At 47.4% G+C, this 16954-nt stretch overlaps 1 protein-coding gene across 9 annotated transcripts in view; it reads right to left on the bottom strand.

The window, feature by feature from the left end:
• The window catches only part of TNRC6C (trinucleotide repeat containing adaptor 6C), a 314470-nt gene extending 299548 nt beyond the window's left edge, over positions 1 to 14922 (bottom strand). For 4 of the 9 annotated variants that reach the window (XM_050319466.1, XM_050319463.1, XM_050319467.1 and 1 more), the window contains exons 1-2: positions 14377 to 14470; positions 6745 to 6845 (exon numbers count right to left, since the gene is read on the bottom strand). In XM_050319466.1, the coding sequence (XP_050175423.1) occupies positions 6745 to 6798 (54 nt within the window). In that variant the 5' untranslated portion in view covers positions 6799 to 6845; positions 14377 to 14470. Of the gene's footprint in view, positions 1 to 6744; positions 6846 to 14376; positions 14471 to 14783 lie in introns of those variants that run through there. The other 5 variants (XM_050319459.1, XM_050319461.1, XM_050319458.1 and 2 more) reach the window with 5 other exon arrangements.
• Between the last annotated feature and the right edge of the window lie 2032 nt (positions 14923 to 16954).

A 16954-nucleotide genomic window follows, 5' to 3' on the forward strand; every position in this document is an offset into this window, starting at 1 on the left:
GGCACAGGTGTGCCCACACTAACTCTCTTTTCCAGGGTATCCCATGGTCTTACTGGGATCCCACTCCACTGTGTGTCTGAGGTTGGCTGCACAAGCACTAAGTCCCAGTCCCAGCCCCAGGAAAGGGCAAATCTGGAGCTGCAAAGCACCCAACAGCTGTGACTCCAAGAGCCAAAAGGAAATTTAGGAGAACTACAGCTCACAGAGGACTCAGCTACTGGAGAGTCTCAATTCTCACAGTTCAGCAAGAGCCATGATAGTCACCTTGAAAAGGCCTTTCCACCTTTAAAATGACACCACTGTGACACTCTGCACCTCTCCCACCCACTCCAAACCAAGTCATCTCTGAATAAAAGAGTGATTCCTGTTTTGATGGAAGAACTGAAGTGCAAACCAGCCTCCTTTGGACCTGGCATGTCCTAAGTTGTAGAGGTGGGAACCTCAGAATGTGCAGGGGACACTTTCAGTCCTATGAAAGCGTAAGAGGTGCTGAGCTGAGCCTGTGTTTGGTAGAGTTATAAACCCCACATCAGTCTGATGGACAGAGCGATTAACAGAGAACCAGGGAGAATATTTCCATCTGTTACCCTTTACTACACCACCACCAAGGTGACTCAGGCATTGCCAGAGCCAAGAGGATCCCAGATTGCTCCTCTCCGTAGCAAACACTGTAACTTCCAAGAAGTCAGCTGGGGCCACCCAGCTCGGTGCTATTTTTCTCTCCCCGTCACTCACACTGTCTCTTGTAGCTCTTCATTGCTGATCCTTCCTTTCCCTTCCTGCTCACACTATTCCTGTACGAGGCAGCTTCCTCCACCCACCTCTCCCTGTCCCCAAATCTCTGTATTTGATGCTCTGTTCCCATCTCCTCAGTTATTCTCAGCACTGTGTACCAAAGATACACCAGGCAGAAGGGCTGCTGACGCTCTCCTCTGCTGCCCTAAGTGAGCAAGTTTATCTACATGCCATTAAAGGGGGAGGAAAAACCCAACAAATCCGCCTTTTAAAAGACATTATACATCCTACCTGCTCGTAGAGCATCCTTGGGAGAAATCTGGATTTGTTGTGACTGACATTACCTGGTGCAGTAATTAGAAGCTGTATTTACAGCCTTGCTACCATTTTAATGCTATTTTGCATCTGTTGTACTCTCACTTAGAGAGCAAATGTAGTGGGGAACATCTGTTTTCGACTGCCAGCTCAGGCGATGTTCCCCGGCCAGTGATTTCCCCTCTGCTGCAATGGGCTGTAATTATTTCAATTACCATTGCAGGGACATCTCCCTGCAGCAACAGGTACCAGCCCTGGCCCAGTTTTTTGAGCAGAGTGGGGGTTTTAGGTGACCTCACTGGCAGTTCAGCTTAGTGCACCCCCACGATCCCTCTCACGCCAGGGCTCTGCTCTTGCTTTCCCTACAAACACCAAAAACACCCAACAAATGGGGTTGGTCATTTCACAAAAAGTGATGAAAGGACATTTACCTCCTTCACCTCCACCTTTAACACCAAAGATGTACCCTGGGATGCTTAGGCTGAAGGATCATGACTGGGGGAGTGATGTGATTCCAACTGACTTTGAACCTGTACAGGATTTGCTGTAGCAAACTGAATGCACATAAGATGATGGGACCTGATGAGATTTATCCCAGGCTGACGTTATTGTGAGCCCTCTAACAGCTGTCCTGGTCCTGGGGATCTGGAGAGTCCCAGTCAACTGGAAGCTGGCAAATGTTATTCCAATTTTCAAAAAGGGCAAGAATGAAAACAATGGTAATTACAGGCCTGTCAGTCTCACATCAGAGACTGGTGAAGTTATGGAGAAGATAATTCCTGGAATTTTTGAAAAACACTTGAAAGACAATGCAATCATTGGACAAAGCCAGCATCTGTTGATGAAAGGACAGTCATGCATGGCACTTACAGGTACCTGGGCTGGAGGATAATACTGTGTCCTTTATCTTCTCATCTTCTTCTCTACAGTTCCTAGAGTATCCTTCAGCCTAGTCCAGCAACTTGTCTGGATTAGAAAAATGGTATCAGTGCAGCAAAAAAGCATTTCAGGTCACTGCACTGATACAGTTGTGGACACAGTCCTCCTCATCCTGGCTTCAGCTATTTCAAGTAGTCCAGAATCAAGCTAAACTAGCACAAGGGCATCTTCTTGCCCAGGGTAGGGCTGTGTAGTCGTGCTGGGACTGGTTTTCTCAAAGCAGAGCTCAGATGTGCTGGTGAGACATGGTGAGAGAGCTGGGTGGCAACTGCAGCTGGGGGGAGCAGAGGAGGTGGCAGTCTAAGGTTGCACTCTCAGCAGGCAGGTGGTGTCACAGATCAGAAAGGTTATTATGGATCTTAAATGACAGGCTTAGGCTGTGTTTGGAAATCTAGATGCTTCTCCAGCACCTGCCCCAGCTGGCAATGGATCTTTGCCACCCCTCACTTCTGTAACAGCCCGGCTCAAGCTGCCTTTGTCAGCCCTGTAACACAACACGCCGAGTGAGGAAATCTGGCTGCAAAGGGCTCTGGGGCCAACTCGAGTTTCAAAGCAGATGTGGAGTGACCTTTCTGCAGCCTTAGGACTTGCTTTCCCCATCTTGCAGTCTGCAGGCAGACCCTACCCCAGTTTAGATTCACTACCTTGATCCATCTTTCCTAGTCAAACTAAGCTGCTCCGGGCTGGTGCTGCCTGCCCATCTCCTCACATCAGCACTGAGCACAAGTGCTTCCCATTGCAGGGCTCTCCAGACAATTCTACACCACAAATAACTGCTGGTAAACAGCAGCAGCTCGAAAATGCACCAGGAAAACCACTCTGCTCCGTAGCACATTTAAGGAGAGCCAGGGTTATGCAGGTTTTCTGTACCGTAAAGCCAACAGAAGGTTCTTAGCTTATTTAGGTCAATTAACTACAGCTTTCAAATTAAGTTCTCATCTCATTTTACAGACAAGCTGTAAGCAAAGCGTAAAAAAAGGGTCAGCTGAGGAGAGCACAGCACAGGGTTTCTAGACTGTTAAGTAATTTAAACCCAAAGGGTAAAACCAAAATTGAGATCAAAGAAGAGCCCAGGGACCACCTAACAACGTCTGCTGCTTCAGCCTCTTGTTTTCTTTTGCTCTGTGCACCAAACTTCAGCCCAGAAAAAGGTAGAAAAAGAGGCAATATGAAGAGCTGTGCAGAGGAAGCCATTTGTGGTTGTACACACCACATTTTATTGGTCTCACAGAGCTGGGAATGACGGTCCATATTCTTGAGTGCCATCTACTGGCATTTTTATCTCTTTGCCGTAAATTAAAGCCAACCCCAGTGTTAAAAGAGCAGTCAGGTTGCAGTCAAGCACTTGAAAAATGCCAGAATCCAGACTGCACAGATAACCCAAGCCCAGTCCCCTTGTATAGGTGCATCACAACACACAGTGTAATAATATGATCAGGGACCACTTTTTTTTTTCCTGCAGGAAAAGGTCCCTTTCGTACACCAGATGGATAGTGCTCTCCTAATGAGCAGCTATTCAATATTTTTCTTTATCCTCATCATTCAATATGTGGTCCTGTGTCCTGGGTATGGCATGCTATTGAAGTCCTGGGCTAAATAATGAGCTATTAATTTTCTCCTGGGCTTTCACAGCATTTATTATCACAGCATCCGAGTGGTTTGCAAACATTAATTTGCCTTAGAGCAACTCTGCGAGGAGGGGTGGAATTATTCTCATAGAGATGGGGAACTGAGGCACAGCCAGTTTAAAATTAGAAGAGTTCCCTCAATTTGAGATGCAAAAAGGACCTATTTCTCAGAGCTGTACAGTTCAAAACTGTCAGTGTTTAGGGCACCACATCAACAGCCTCCACCTTTAGCTATGAGTCCTCAGCTTTTCCCCACCCCATGTGCCAGATGGGAGTTCCTTTGGGATAAAGCAGCAGTGCTGGGGCTCATTTGAGATAAAGCTTCTCCACATCTTGTCTGAGACTGCTGCAGTCACCCAGTCTGCCTCACGGACTCCAGAGAGCTCCTCAGGAGCAACCCTTCCCTCCAAGATGGTCACCTAACACCACAGAGCTCAGAGACAGCCTAAATAGCTGCTCCAACTTTGGCCAGTCAAAATTACTCACTTACTGGGGTTCTTCCCAAAGCTCAGCTCTTCCTCATAACACAGCCCACCACAAAGAGTTTCCTCACACACCTCTGGCAAGGTGAAGGCTTGGGTTAGAAGACCAGAAATCACAGCACAGACATGCCAAAGGAGGAGAGAGCAGGAGCATCACAGACAGACTGGGATCCTGCCACTAAAGAATAGTAGTCCCTGTTGATTTGGAATAACCAATAAATACAGCACTACGAAAGACAGCAAAAAGCTCACCTGTATTCCCTGTACAAAGGGGACAGAGAAAAAGGTGTTCTCCCACCTCCAAACCCAGTGGGCAGCACGAGCCAGCCCACATGGGCAGTTACACCAACTCTTGGTCTAGAGAATGGTGCCAGGACACGCAGTCAGACTGTCACAGCAGCTCTCTAAGCTTCAGAAGATGCAAAAGACGCCCAAGACACAGTCAGCAAGTCAGGGATGAGGGCAGGAAAAGGATAAATGCCTCTTTGACACCTATTGCACCCTATGCAGCCCTGACATCAATCAGCTGTAGCCTCCAAAGCCACTCAGGAAAGGAAGAGCTCAGTCAGCGACTGCTCACGAGTGTGGAGCTCAGAATGAGCTGCTTCACATCCCCACAGCCTTTCCTGTAGAGGTAGGGCTTCAGTTCCCCTGCTCTGGGGTTGGTGCACCTCATCAACCCAGTGCTCAGTAAAACCAGCCATTCATTCTGCCCTGACAGGGGAGTTTCCAGCCCCTAATCACTACTTTCATTCTGCTCTGAACACTCAGAAGAATCACAAGACCGTTTTGGGGACCTGAAGTCAATATCTTGTGTTGTTTTCAGAGAAGGAAGGACTACTCGTTTACATCATGACAACATTATATTTTCTTTTTACTTTTCATCCTTTCTAGTCCTTTACTCCTCACAAGATCTTATTTGCATTTTTGATCAGACTCATACACCAAGATGATGCCGTCAGGGAGCTGGTTGCATTTATTATCACAGCATCCGAGTGGTTTGCAAACATTAATTTGCCTTAGAGCAACTCTGCGAGGAGGGGTGGAATTATTCTCATAGAGATGGGGAACTGAGGCACAGCCAGTTTAAAATTAGAAGAGTTCCCTCAATTTGAGATGCAAAAAGGACCTATTTCTCAGAGCTGTACAGTTCAAAACTGTCAGTGTTTAGGGCACCACATCAACAGCCTCCACCTTTAGCTATGAGTCCTCAGCTTTTCCCCACCCCATGTGCCAGATGGGAGTTCCTTTGGGATAAAGCAGCAGTGCTGGGGCTCATTTGAGATAAAGCTTCTCCACTTCTTGTCTGAGACTGCTGCAGTCACCCAGTCTGCCTCACGGACTCCAGAGAGCTCCTCAGGAGCAACCCTTCCCTCCAAGATGGTCACCTCACACCACAGAGCTCAGAGACAGCCTAAATAGCTGCTCCAACCTTGGCCAGTCAAAATTACTCACTTACTGGGGTTCTTCCCAAAGCTCAGCTCTTCCTCATAACACAGCCCACCACAAAGAGTTTCCTCACACACCTCTGGCAAGGTGAAGGCTTGGGTTAGAAGACCAGAAATCACAGCACAGACATGCCAAAGGAGGAGAGAGCAGGAGCATCACAGACAGACTGGGATCCTGCCACTAAAGAATAGTAGTCCCTGTTGATTTGGAATAACCAATAAATACAGCACTACAAAAGACAGCAAAAAGCTCACCTGTATTCCCTGTATAAAGGGGACAGAGAAGAAGGTGTTCTCCCACCTCCAAACCCAGTGGGCAGCACGAGCCAGCCCACATGGGCAGTTACACCAACTCTTGGTCTAGAGAATGGTGCCAGGACACGCAGTCAGACTGTCACAGCAGCTCTCTAAGCTTCAGAAGATGCAAAAGACGCCCAAGACACAGTCAGCAAGTCAGGGATGAGGGCAGGAAAAGGATAAATGCCTCTTTGACACCTATTGCACCCTATGCAGCCCTGACATCAATCAGCTGTAGCCTCCAAAGCCACTCAGGAAAGGAAGAGCTCAGTCACGATTGCCCACGAGTGTGGAGCTCAGAATGAGCTGCTTCACATCCCCACAGCCTTTCCTGTAGAGGTAGGGCTTCAGTTCCCCTGCTCTGGGGTTGGTGCACCTCATCAACCCAGTGCTCAGTAAAACCAGCCATTCATTCTGCCCTGACAGGGGAGTTTCCAGCCCCTAATCACTACTTTCATTCTGCTCTGAACACTCAGAAGAATCATGAGACCGTTTTGGGGACCTGAAGTCAATATCTTGTGTTGTTTTCAGAGAAGGAAGGACTACTCGTTTACATCATGACAACATTATATTTTCTTTTTACTTTTCATCCTTTCTAGTCCTTTACTCCTCACAAGATCTTATTTGCATTTTTGATCAGACTCATACACCAAGATGATGCCGTCAGGGAGCTGGTTGTAACAGTGCCCAGGTCCTCCTCCTGGGCTGAATCAATTAATTTACACCCCTGGGAATAAAATGGATTTTTTTTTTTTTTCTAGCAATGTCTACAATTACTCCCAGTTTTCAGTGGTAAAAGAAGGGGAGAATGAGGCTTTGAAATGCAAAGTCATATGCAGAAATCACTTCCAGCAGCAGAAGCTTCCATAGGATGTGATCTCAGGTGAGGCAGCATCTTACCTGTGAGGGAAGGACCTCTTCCTCTTCTGCACCAGCCTGCCCACACTGAGCCATCCAGGCTCATTGTCTTCCTGGATTCCTGGAGATCAGTGATGACTCTGCTGGAGGAAAAAGCACAGGAAGGTTCAATCAGTGACCAAATCACCCTGTGCCTTCCCAAAGCACAGCAGCACCCCATAAACCCAGTCCCATGACTCGTGTTCCCCTTCCAGGGCTCTGTCTCAGAGCTCAAGTCCACAAGGCTCTTACCCCCATCCCCAAGGGGAAGAACAGCAGCAGGAAATCTTGGCATGGGCATTGCCTGTGAGTTTTCAGCCTAATTTGCTCATTTGAGATTCTTCAGCCCAAACTTTTTCTTGTGTTGTTACATTTAGGCTTGTTTTCTTTTTTTTTTTTTCCCTTGAGAGTATAAACACAGACAAAATCTATCCCGAGCTGGCAGCTGGGGATATATTTTCTCTCACCTAGAACTGGCAATACTGTCTCTTGGTAGGAGAAGAGAGGAGGAAAAGCCTGGTGTGGTCTAATAACATCTGCTAGGGGGCAACCAGTGCCAAACTGACCCCAAAGAGCTCCCTGTAGGTGCCTTAGATAAAATGCTTTTCCAGACCTTGCCTTGCACAAGAGCTGAACCACCTCCTCTCCCTACAGCCCACACAGACAAAAGGTAACAGTGCTCTTAGGAATGGGCAAATTAGTTAAGAGTATTACACTATAGGTTTGATAATTTCCAAGTGTGAATACTGCTGATTAGCCACACATACTGTCCCTTTGCCCCCTCACCTTGACTTTTCAATTCCTCTCATTCCCTCCTCCCTGTGCTTTCCTGGGCACTGGAAGCTTTTCCCATCACCACAGCTGGCTGAAGCACATCTACCATGCAGGGAAGAGCTGCCAAAGGCACAAGCCATCAAAAAACATGAACACAAAACTCACTAAACTGGATACAGATGACTCCTACAAGTTTGGTTCACTTCATTCAGGATTACAGACATGCTGACACTCACAAGGTTTGGCCAGGGGCAAACAGACCTCCAGAAAACCTGTCCTGCACAAACACTGCCCAGGGAGCTCAGATAACTCTGGCTGTTAAAATCTGTTTTTTTTGGTGCAGTCAATGCTGAGCAAATATCCCAGAGCCTCCTTTCCCCTCCTGCTTTAAGGCTTGGAGAAGGATTTTTTCAGGATTCCTATGATTTGCCACAGAGATGGAAGAACTTTTCTACACCAGGGGAGCTGCTGGAACCATCCTGCCCAGGTGCTGGGAGGTGAGAGCCACAGGCTGCAGCACTGTCTGCCTCAGTTTCCCTCTCTCAAGACAGACAAGCAATCACTGCTACTCTTTCAAGGGGCTGCAGCATCCTCAGGTACAGAGCATCCTTCTCCACACCAAGCTCCAACCTCAAGTGGAACAACTTAAAAATCAAGCTCTCCTCCTCGGACAAACTCCCTGCACAACCCCAAGGTTGAACTCTGTAGAAAAGAGTTAATTAATCTCTCTTGCTGTGGCCTAATTCTCTTTTCAACATGTGGCTGTCACTTCCCTGTCATCACAGCTGATTTACAATGGGGTTTAATTAAATCCTCCGTACATTATTCAGCATTCTCTGAAGACAACACCAAAGCAGCCAAGGGTATTTAAAATGTCACCTGCTGAGACGTATCATCTCCTCCTAAATAAATATGACAGTGATCAAACTTTGGCTAATTACAGTGACTTCGTTATTTGTTTGTATGTTTTAATATTTAATTGCTTTCGTGTTCATCCAATTACAAAGCAACAGCAAATAGAAATTAACTTTTTATCAGCGTGTTCCCAGCCCAGCTAATCAGCACTTCAAAGGCCAGACACAATAGGAGGCCATCCAACCTGAGAGTGCTTTACAATATATTCTCTGCTGAATGGACCGTTCTATTAAATTAAGGGAGAATTGTGTTTGTCAGTGTATTCCCAGCTCCCACCCGGATTCCCTTTATGTGGCCATTTATGGGCCTTGTTGTAGCATCCTTGCAGCAGGGTAGTAAATTGTTTGTATTGCTCCTGCTCCGGCGGTGCTGTTTGCTCTGCCGCTGCCCGAGGTGACAGTGGGCGGCTCCACCTCAGCGAAAAACCACTGGGAAATCACTTCCCTGTGGAACCCCGAGCTGTGGAGCAGAGGGAAGCACGCACGTCTTGCTCCCTCGCACGTGGGGAACAGAGGCAGCATCGCACGAAGCATCCTGTCTGAAGTTAAACCTGAACTTTTTCCCCCCCAAAATCTGAACTTTCTGGTGCAGCCATGGAAGATGGAATGTTCACAAGCCACGGGGCTGCAATAGCTTTAAATCCATCCTCATTCCCATCAGCTTGCTGCAGTTAGGCTCAGCTCAGCAGCAGGAGCAGGTCCCTGGACTCTCATCCTTGCTGACTCTCTGGGAGATCTTTTCCCCTTTCCAGTTATTACCGAGGGAAACCAGCAAGAAAAGCCTGAGAGAAACAGGATTATTTCTGCCAGTGCAACAATCTTGCCAGTGGCCAGCAAACTATTTATATTGTTAGAAACCCAAGGAAGAAAACAAAAGGTTAAGAGTGGCTGCTTTCCCTCCACAAATCTGCCAGCAGAAGTGGAAGCTTCCTGCAGACAAAGTGATTTAGGGTCAGAGAAAACAGAGAAATCACACACATGCCAAACAGCAGAGCAGAAATGCCACCAGAGGAGCACACACATAAGTGGCCCACATTCAAGAACGGCTCTGCATTGTGTTGGTCCTGCATTTCATTGCATTGTCCCATTATTATCGCTCCAAAAAGCCAAGATTTTCAGTCACTACAGTGAAATTCTAGACAAGAGACCAGGAACTGCGTCGTAAATCAATGTGGTTTTAGAAAGCAGTCACCACACTGACTTGCTATAGGTTTTCTTGATTTTTCTCCTCCAGAGTTCTATGGTTCATTAAAAAGAGACAGAAATATCGAGTTCACACCAAGAATGAAGCTGAAATAACTTCAATGGGGTCCTTTGAAACAGCTGAGCAAGGGTGAGGGAGAGATTTGGAGTTGGGAGGAAGAAAACTGAGGAAAAAATGCAGAAATATGTATATGAAGAAAAACAGATACTTCCCACTTTGATGAAAGAGCTGAACATTTTGAAGTTTATGCACAAAGACTTCAGCAAACTTGGCTACCAGTGACATGAGACAGGAAGAAAATAAAAAAAACACCAAACTTTGTTAGAAAGATGTTTGACATCACAGAAAAGTAACTTTTTTTTAAACAAAACTGAGAGAATGTGAGGAAATGGTCAAAGGGCTTAAAAATGCTTAATTCCAGACAAACTCCCGAGATATGGACCTTTCCATAAGAAAGTAAAAAGAAGAAAATAAACTGATTTTCCTGGTCATTACCAACGACAACCAAAGCATTACTCCCATCCTACAGGAGTGAGTGGTGGGGTAGAGGTTTCAGTGGCCCCACTGGTTTTATTTCTAAAAAAAAGGAGGTTTAAATTAAAAAAATGTATCAGTTCAAAATCCTGTTTAGTATCACTTTAATATCCTTTGACCTAAGAGAAAAAAAAAAAAAAGTTGGAAAAAATCCTGAAGTCATGATTCTATCACTTCCAACATGCAATTTATTTTCCTCCCTCAGCTCGGAGCGAATTTGGATCCTGAAGCTTAAGTGAACAGCATTTGTCCAACTCCAGCCAAAGCACAAACCCCAGGCTCAGCTACCAAAACCAGTCTGGACCAAATCAAAGGTTTCAGCTGGCACAGCCTGTTCTGTTTGTAACTTGCTGATTTTTGGAATTATGATTTACCATCTTCATCCTGGCCAAGAATGATACTGATATTATTATTATTATTATTATTTCTGTATCTAAATCTTGAACATTTTCCAGGATGGCAAATATATCTCCTACTCAGCTTTACTGCTTAGTTTTTGCATTTTTCAGCTCTGTGATATATGGGGTGACTGAGTCCAGGGCACATCTCCAGACTTCTGAAGCTGTCCTGTCATCAAAACTCAAGAAATAACTCCATGCTGGGGACAGCACAAAGAATCCAGGCTCCCACAGCTTCCCATATCTCTGGTCCCAGGTTCTTACTGCAGAACTGTTAAGTTTTACATCAGTCATTTCATAGAAGAACACCAGATCCCAGAGTCAGAAAACCAGGGGAGAATCTGAGTTTTTGTTCCCTAAAGCAGGGTTGGATAGGATTTGGAGCAATCTGGTCTAGTGGAACGTGTCCCTGTCCATGTCAGGTGAGTTGGAACTAAATGACCTTCAGGGTCCCTTTCAGCCCACAGCACTCTATGATTCTATGAAGAATCAAGTTTGTCACCCACATGGATCTCAGAAAGGGGGATCTCTGCTTCCCTCTGCCTCTTGGCAGACTCAGGAGCTGCCCCAGTTGTCTCCATGGGGATCCATCACATCTTCCAGGACAAGCCAAGCTTCTGGATAGAGACAAGGGTATGTTTGGATCACTGCAAAAATCTGTTAATAAAAACATTGTGTGCAGGGCACGTCATGAGGGCCAGGTCCTGGGAGATGTAAATGACCACTGGACACATTCCAGAACCATCTGGACACAATCCTGTGCAAAGCAGGGAGGTTGGACCAGATGACCCCACCAGGGCTCCCTTTCCAACCTGCACCATTCTGTGACTCTGATCTCAGCAGCAACTGCACACAAGGTAAAGCTCAAAGGAGACCCTGGGCACCTCCAGGTAGCACCCAGCCCCTGCAGCACCAGGCTCTAAGGGTGCCCTGTGCCAGGCCAAAGCTTTTGCAGAAGCAAATGGTCCTAGAAAACCACAGGCAGGAACAGACTGACTTCCAACACACACAAAAATATATATATTTAAAAAAAAAATCAAAGCAAGCAGCTTGCACACAAGCACTGCATTTGCAATTCTGATTCTCTAATAGGAAACAGCTCCCAACTGGGGGAGGGGTAGACAGGAAATATTACAGCAACGTTATTTTGTTACACTAATTACCAATAATGGCACATACTAGGCTACCAACCACAGTCAATTCATTTTGAAAGCTATATAATAATGTTTAGGATAAGGAATTAATTTTTATAGCCACTGAAGCAGATTTAGTTGTACTGTAATGCAGATTTATTACAAATTAAATTTCCTAACTCCAGAAGTTGTCTTGGAGAGGCTCAGCAAGTCCTGAGGGGAGACATACCCTGCTACAAGGAGGGAATTTCGGCAGCATTAAGGCTCACAACTTCAGGGACGAGAGTGCCCAGACCACTATTAGCCCTTTAGCATGCACACATGTTTGGATATACCCACCACCATGGGCAAATTCAGCCCCACACAGTGCACGTGAGGAGGACCCAGTGGATGATTTTCATTGAGTCAACTGACTGTGAAAGGGTGGGGTTTAGGATTTTTTTATTGTATTGTTTTAAAAGGTAAAATTTCAGCACTACAGATAATTTTTTTCCAGTGTAGAGAACCCCATAAAAGATTCATAAAGCAAAAACTTTGAAGTATAGTCAAGAAGATGCACTCGTTAATTTACAGATGCATCTCTGGTGTCAATTATTGACTATGAAGTGGTTCAGATTGTCTCTTCCACTTCCATGCAGGAGCAGATCTGCTAGACTCAGACTATGCACACAGATCTGAGAGCAAGGCTGGGCCTGGATAGGAGACCAGAACAAGGAGAGTCCTCAGCAGAGCTTCAAACAGTCCAGAACAGGGACTGAACTTGATCATTTGTAACTGAAATGCTGTTTATGAAGTGACTGGGATAAGTTCAGTGTCTTCACTCTTGCTCATAAGCATCCATTACTACAGCCATCACTGTCTGTCTGGGAAACATCCAAGACCTTTTCCTTCAGGGGCATAAGCTGAGCTGATCTTGAAGAGATCTTGGGTGGTTGTAGGTAAATGGATGAGGGTAGGAACCAAAGGGACAGCTGGGCTGAGCTCTGCACCCTCCAGAAGGAGAGGATGCATCCCTTCTGTACCCAGGGAAGGAACAGCCACTGTTCATCTGAGCGCTTGGGACCCCCAGAGCAAACACAGGGAGGATACAGCAGATGGTGGGAGCAGAGACTTGGCTTTTGGGATCCATTTCTTTTGGGTGTGCAGGGAATTTTTTTGGTTTCCCAGAGGGAGCCCAGGTTGGGGCAGAGTGAGCACATGTGGCCAGATAAGGAGCTCCACATCTGTATGCCCCACACCGAGGGACTCCTGGTGGAACCCTGCAATGAGACCTTCATCCCTAACAAAACCCCATGGAAAGTGTTTCTGGTATCTAGCCAGCCCTGAAAAGTATTCAGAAAAACACCCACAGATGGACACCCACCAGGATGCCTTTCAGGGCACCGGACAAGGACCAGGCTGTGTGCAGCTCCCCATCTGCATCTTGGAAAAGGGGCCCCAGCCTGCCAATCCAGCACTTGACACTGCTACTCCCTTAGAAAAGAAAAGCCACTTATTCAGCCTAAGTCTTCCAACAGCTTCAGTGACAACTGGCAGTTCAGCACAGCAGCCGAGGCAGCAGGAGGGGCTTGCAGTGGTTTTTAAACATCGTCTCTGCACCATCTGATCTATGCAGGCACCAAACAAAAACCCACTCGAATTCCTTAGGAGGAAGAACAACCGAGTTGGAGTTGCTCCAATTCCCCTCCTGGCTCGAAGCAGCTCCTGGCCACGTCTCCAGAGGCCTCAGGCGCAGACGCTCACACAAAACATCGCAAAGAGAATTTGTCTGATACTGTTTTCATGTTGGGTTGTTGTTTAATGACACTTCTAGAGACCCCACTGCATTAAGTTTCATCCTGGGAGGGAGATGCGGAGGGAGGAGACTCATTAGCTTATCCCTATCGCCTGGCGAGGAGGAGGAGAAGGGAGGAGGGGTTTCCTATGCTAATTCTACACAGGCTGATCTCCCACCGATGCTTTCCTGTGCTCCAGGATAAATGAGACTTTCCTAATTCTTTCCCCGCTGCAAATAAACAGACAGGGAGCCTGCACCATGCAGCTTGCACTGCCCTATTCATCACCGTGTCCCAACTGTAGGTAGCAGTGATTACAGCTCATTATTGGCAATTACCACCGCTGAGCTGGTAGGTGTTTTTCCCCAGTAACTTTCAGCGGCTCCAAAGCTCTTTGAGGGTTTCTCTATGAAGAATGGCTGAAGTAAATCACTCTCTCTCTGCCCAGTAGTCAGATCTTCCTTCCAAAAGCTGTAGCCATCAGATATCACAGTGCAATCACAAAAAATAACTGGAAAAAACACTGCCAACACAATGAGCCCATAGGATCAGCGACGTGCCAGGTCTGCCCTCTCAGCAAGGCTGGTTGGCAGGGAATGTCTCTGCTTGGAATGACTCTTCTTTCTCCCTCTTGCTCCTCAAAAAGCTTCTGTGAGCAAACGTTCATCCCCCTGCCCCTCCTCCAAACACATAATTCAATTCATACAAAAACCCCCCCACACCAGAAAAGCACATGTACAGTCGATGCTTCTCCCGCATATAAAGTAACACGGCAGCGGACTGAGGGATGGACCCTTTGAGAAATTCATATGCCAGCCTTCCCACTATAGCAATTTCATTCTGTCTTTGTAATTGTCTGATATTACATTGTTCCCTGCCAGAAGATTAATTAGCTAGTCTTACCCTCCAACATACCATCCCTCTGCAACCCTCAAGGAAGCTGGAGTGGTGCCAAGTCGCACGGATTTGCTATTCTGGCTGGCAGCTGCTACTGTCGCTGCAAAAAAAAAAAAAAAAAAAGGAAAAAAAAAGCCTCCTTTTGTCCCCGAACAGCAGTTGCTGTGCCAACTGACCCCCACGTCCCCGGTCTTCCCAAAGCCACCACTAAGGAGGTGGCCAAGTTTCAACGCCACGGGTTGGGCAGGGAGGCGAAATAAAAGGGTGGAGGGAAATAGAAATTAAAATAAATAAATAAATAAATACAATAAAATAAATTCTAAAAAAAAATACAAGTAAAAAACAACACCACACACCCCCAACCCTGAGCGCTCCCCCCACACCCCAGCCCTCTGCCTGGCATAATTACTCACGCTCGTTAGGCATGGCTGCATTGCGTATGCGAGTCACGCGGGACACGCGTGCCGGGCTGCGGGAGCACCGGTGCCGCTGTCCTGTCTAGCGGTGGGAAGGGCGTGGGTGACACAACATCCCACATCCCAGCCCAGAGCCACCTTCACACCCTGGCCCACGAGCAGCCCGTGCCGCCGAGGAGAGGGCAGGAGCGTGGGGGGAACCACCACCCTGACCAGGGCTGGGAGCCGCAGCCACTCTTGGCAAGGAGCCCGGCCCGGCACCGCGGTGGATCTGCTGCTTTTGTTCCCTTCTCCATCTTTCATCCTCACACACACACACACAGACACATTCTCTGGATCTCTCCATCTTACCTTAAATGTGGTGCCCGCAGATGGGATCTGCGAAAGTGTGTACACACATACCCGTGGCTACCACCCCACCGAGAAATGAGTTATGAGGGCACGTGGGGGTTTTCTTCTCCTTGGGGTTCTTGTAGAAGGGAGAAGAGTTCAAAGATGGGGAGGTAAAAACCTTAAAATAATCGTCACCTATCTGAACTCCAATGCTCACCATAAAACCAGTGCTGTTTTGCCCCACTAGCACTGCAAGACTGGCTCTCCAGCCACGTCCCCATTGGGGCTGTGGCACAGGGTAGAACAGAATATTTCAGCAGAGGAGACACCACAACTGTCAACAGGTTGTGTTTAAGGTGAAAAATTGAAAGCAAAGGAGACCAGGAACCATACAACACTAACAGGCACAGCTATAAGCAGTGAGGGGTGTACTGGACCCTGTACAGCCCGATGTGGTTCAGCCCCAGAACCAAGACCCCAGGACAGACCAAACCCAACTGCTTCGACCTCCTGTCCCTCACCAAGCCCCCCCCAAAAAAAAAAAGGTCAATCTTTGATTTTTTTTTTTTTTAATTTGGGCAGCTGTAGCAGCAGATCCCCTTTCCTCAGAGCCCACACAACCCAGTTGGATGGGGACTGGCACAGGGACACGGGGCTGCCTATGCTGGGCACGAGAAGCCAGTTTGAAATCACCCATTACAAGGCTGTGGGAAACGAGCCCATATTGTCACGGGGGCTAATTAAGCTCCTCCACTAAGACAGCGGATCTAGACTGTCTCAGCACCCGCCCTTGCTGGCAGCCCCCCTCCTCGGGTGCTACGGAAACGGGAATTAAGCGGTGATGAATGCAGTATTAATTAATTAAGAGAAGATGCACATGAAGGGGGTGGGAGGCAGGGGGTCTTTGGCGCTCTGGAAATTACCCAAGGAGGAGCCACTGTAAATTTGGGGGGTTTATTATTGTTTTCGCTCAAGAGAAGGCACCGGGAGGGACCCGCGCGCCCAGGTGGTGGGAGTGACCTGCTGGCACCGGACCCACCCGTCCTCCATCACCGAGACGTGGCAGGGAAAGAGGATATCTCAAAAAAATGACGAGGGAGTGGAAGAGGCGCCCGCGGCTCGGCGCCGCCATCTTCTTCCACTGCGGAGGCCGAATGCAAAATCAATTTTGCACACTCCGAAATGGCTGTTCAGGAAGGTTTTTCTGCTCTGGAGAGGTTAATGGGGAAGCTCAACGCAGCTGACGCCGGGGGGATGCTACTTTTCAGTTTGCATATCAAGATTGTTTACACACATGATTAGCTAATATATTAAGCTTCTTACACACACACACACACACACACAAAAAAAAAAAAGATGGCAAAGCACATTGTTTAGCTTTGATTTGCATTCCTCATCCACTTTCTCCTTCACAATATACCACCCAGAGAAGAGGAAGGACTTGGCCATCGTTACCAAGTGCTGGGTTTTGGAGAAGGGAAACGAATGGTTAAAACCCCATAAATGACTGCAGTGTCCCGTGGGATTTGGCACATCCAGCCTCCCCACCACAGGTCCTCATCATTCAAACCCCTGGGGCAGCTCAGCCTGCTCAAAGGTGAATTTTGGGTGGGCATTTAGAAGCCCAGGCTGGCCAGACCCTGACTTCCATGGGTAGGACAGGATCTCCATGGGAAGCCTGCTTTGCCAAGTCTGGCTTGGCCAGTGGCATTGGGGTGCTGTGGGCAGGTGAGTTGTGGGCTGCAGTAGAAAGTGCTCAGCACTGCAGCTTTTCCCCTCTGCATGACTCCCTGCTCCTGGGGGCTGGCTGGAAATTCCAGATTCTCTAATTCAAG

This window comes from Myiozetetes cayanensis, unplaced genomic scaffold (genome assembly GCF_022539395.1).
Source record: "Myiozetetes cayanensis isolate MyiCay16 unplaced genomic scaffold, myiCay2020 scf22, whole genome shotgun sequence".
In the NCBI taxonomy this organism is placed as follows: Eukaryota; Metazoa; Chordata; class Aves; order Passeriformes; family Tyrannidae; genus Myiozetetes; species Myiozetetes cayanensis.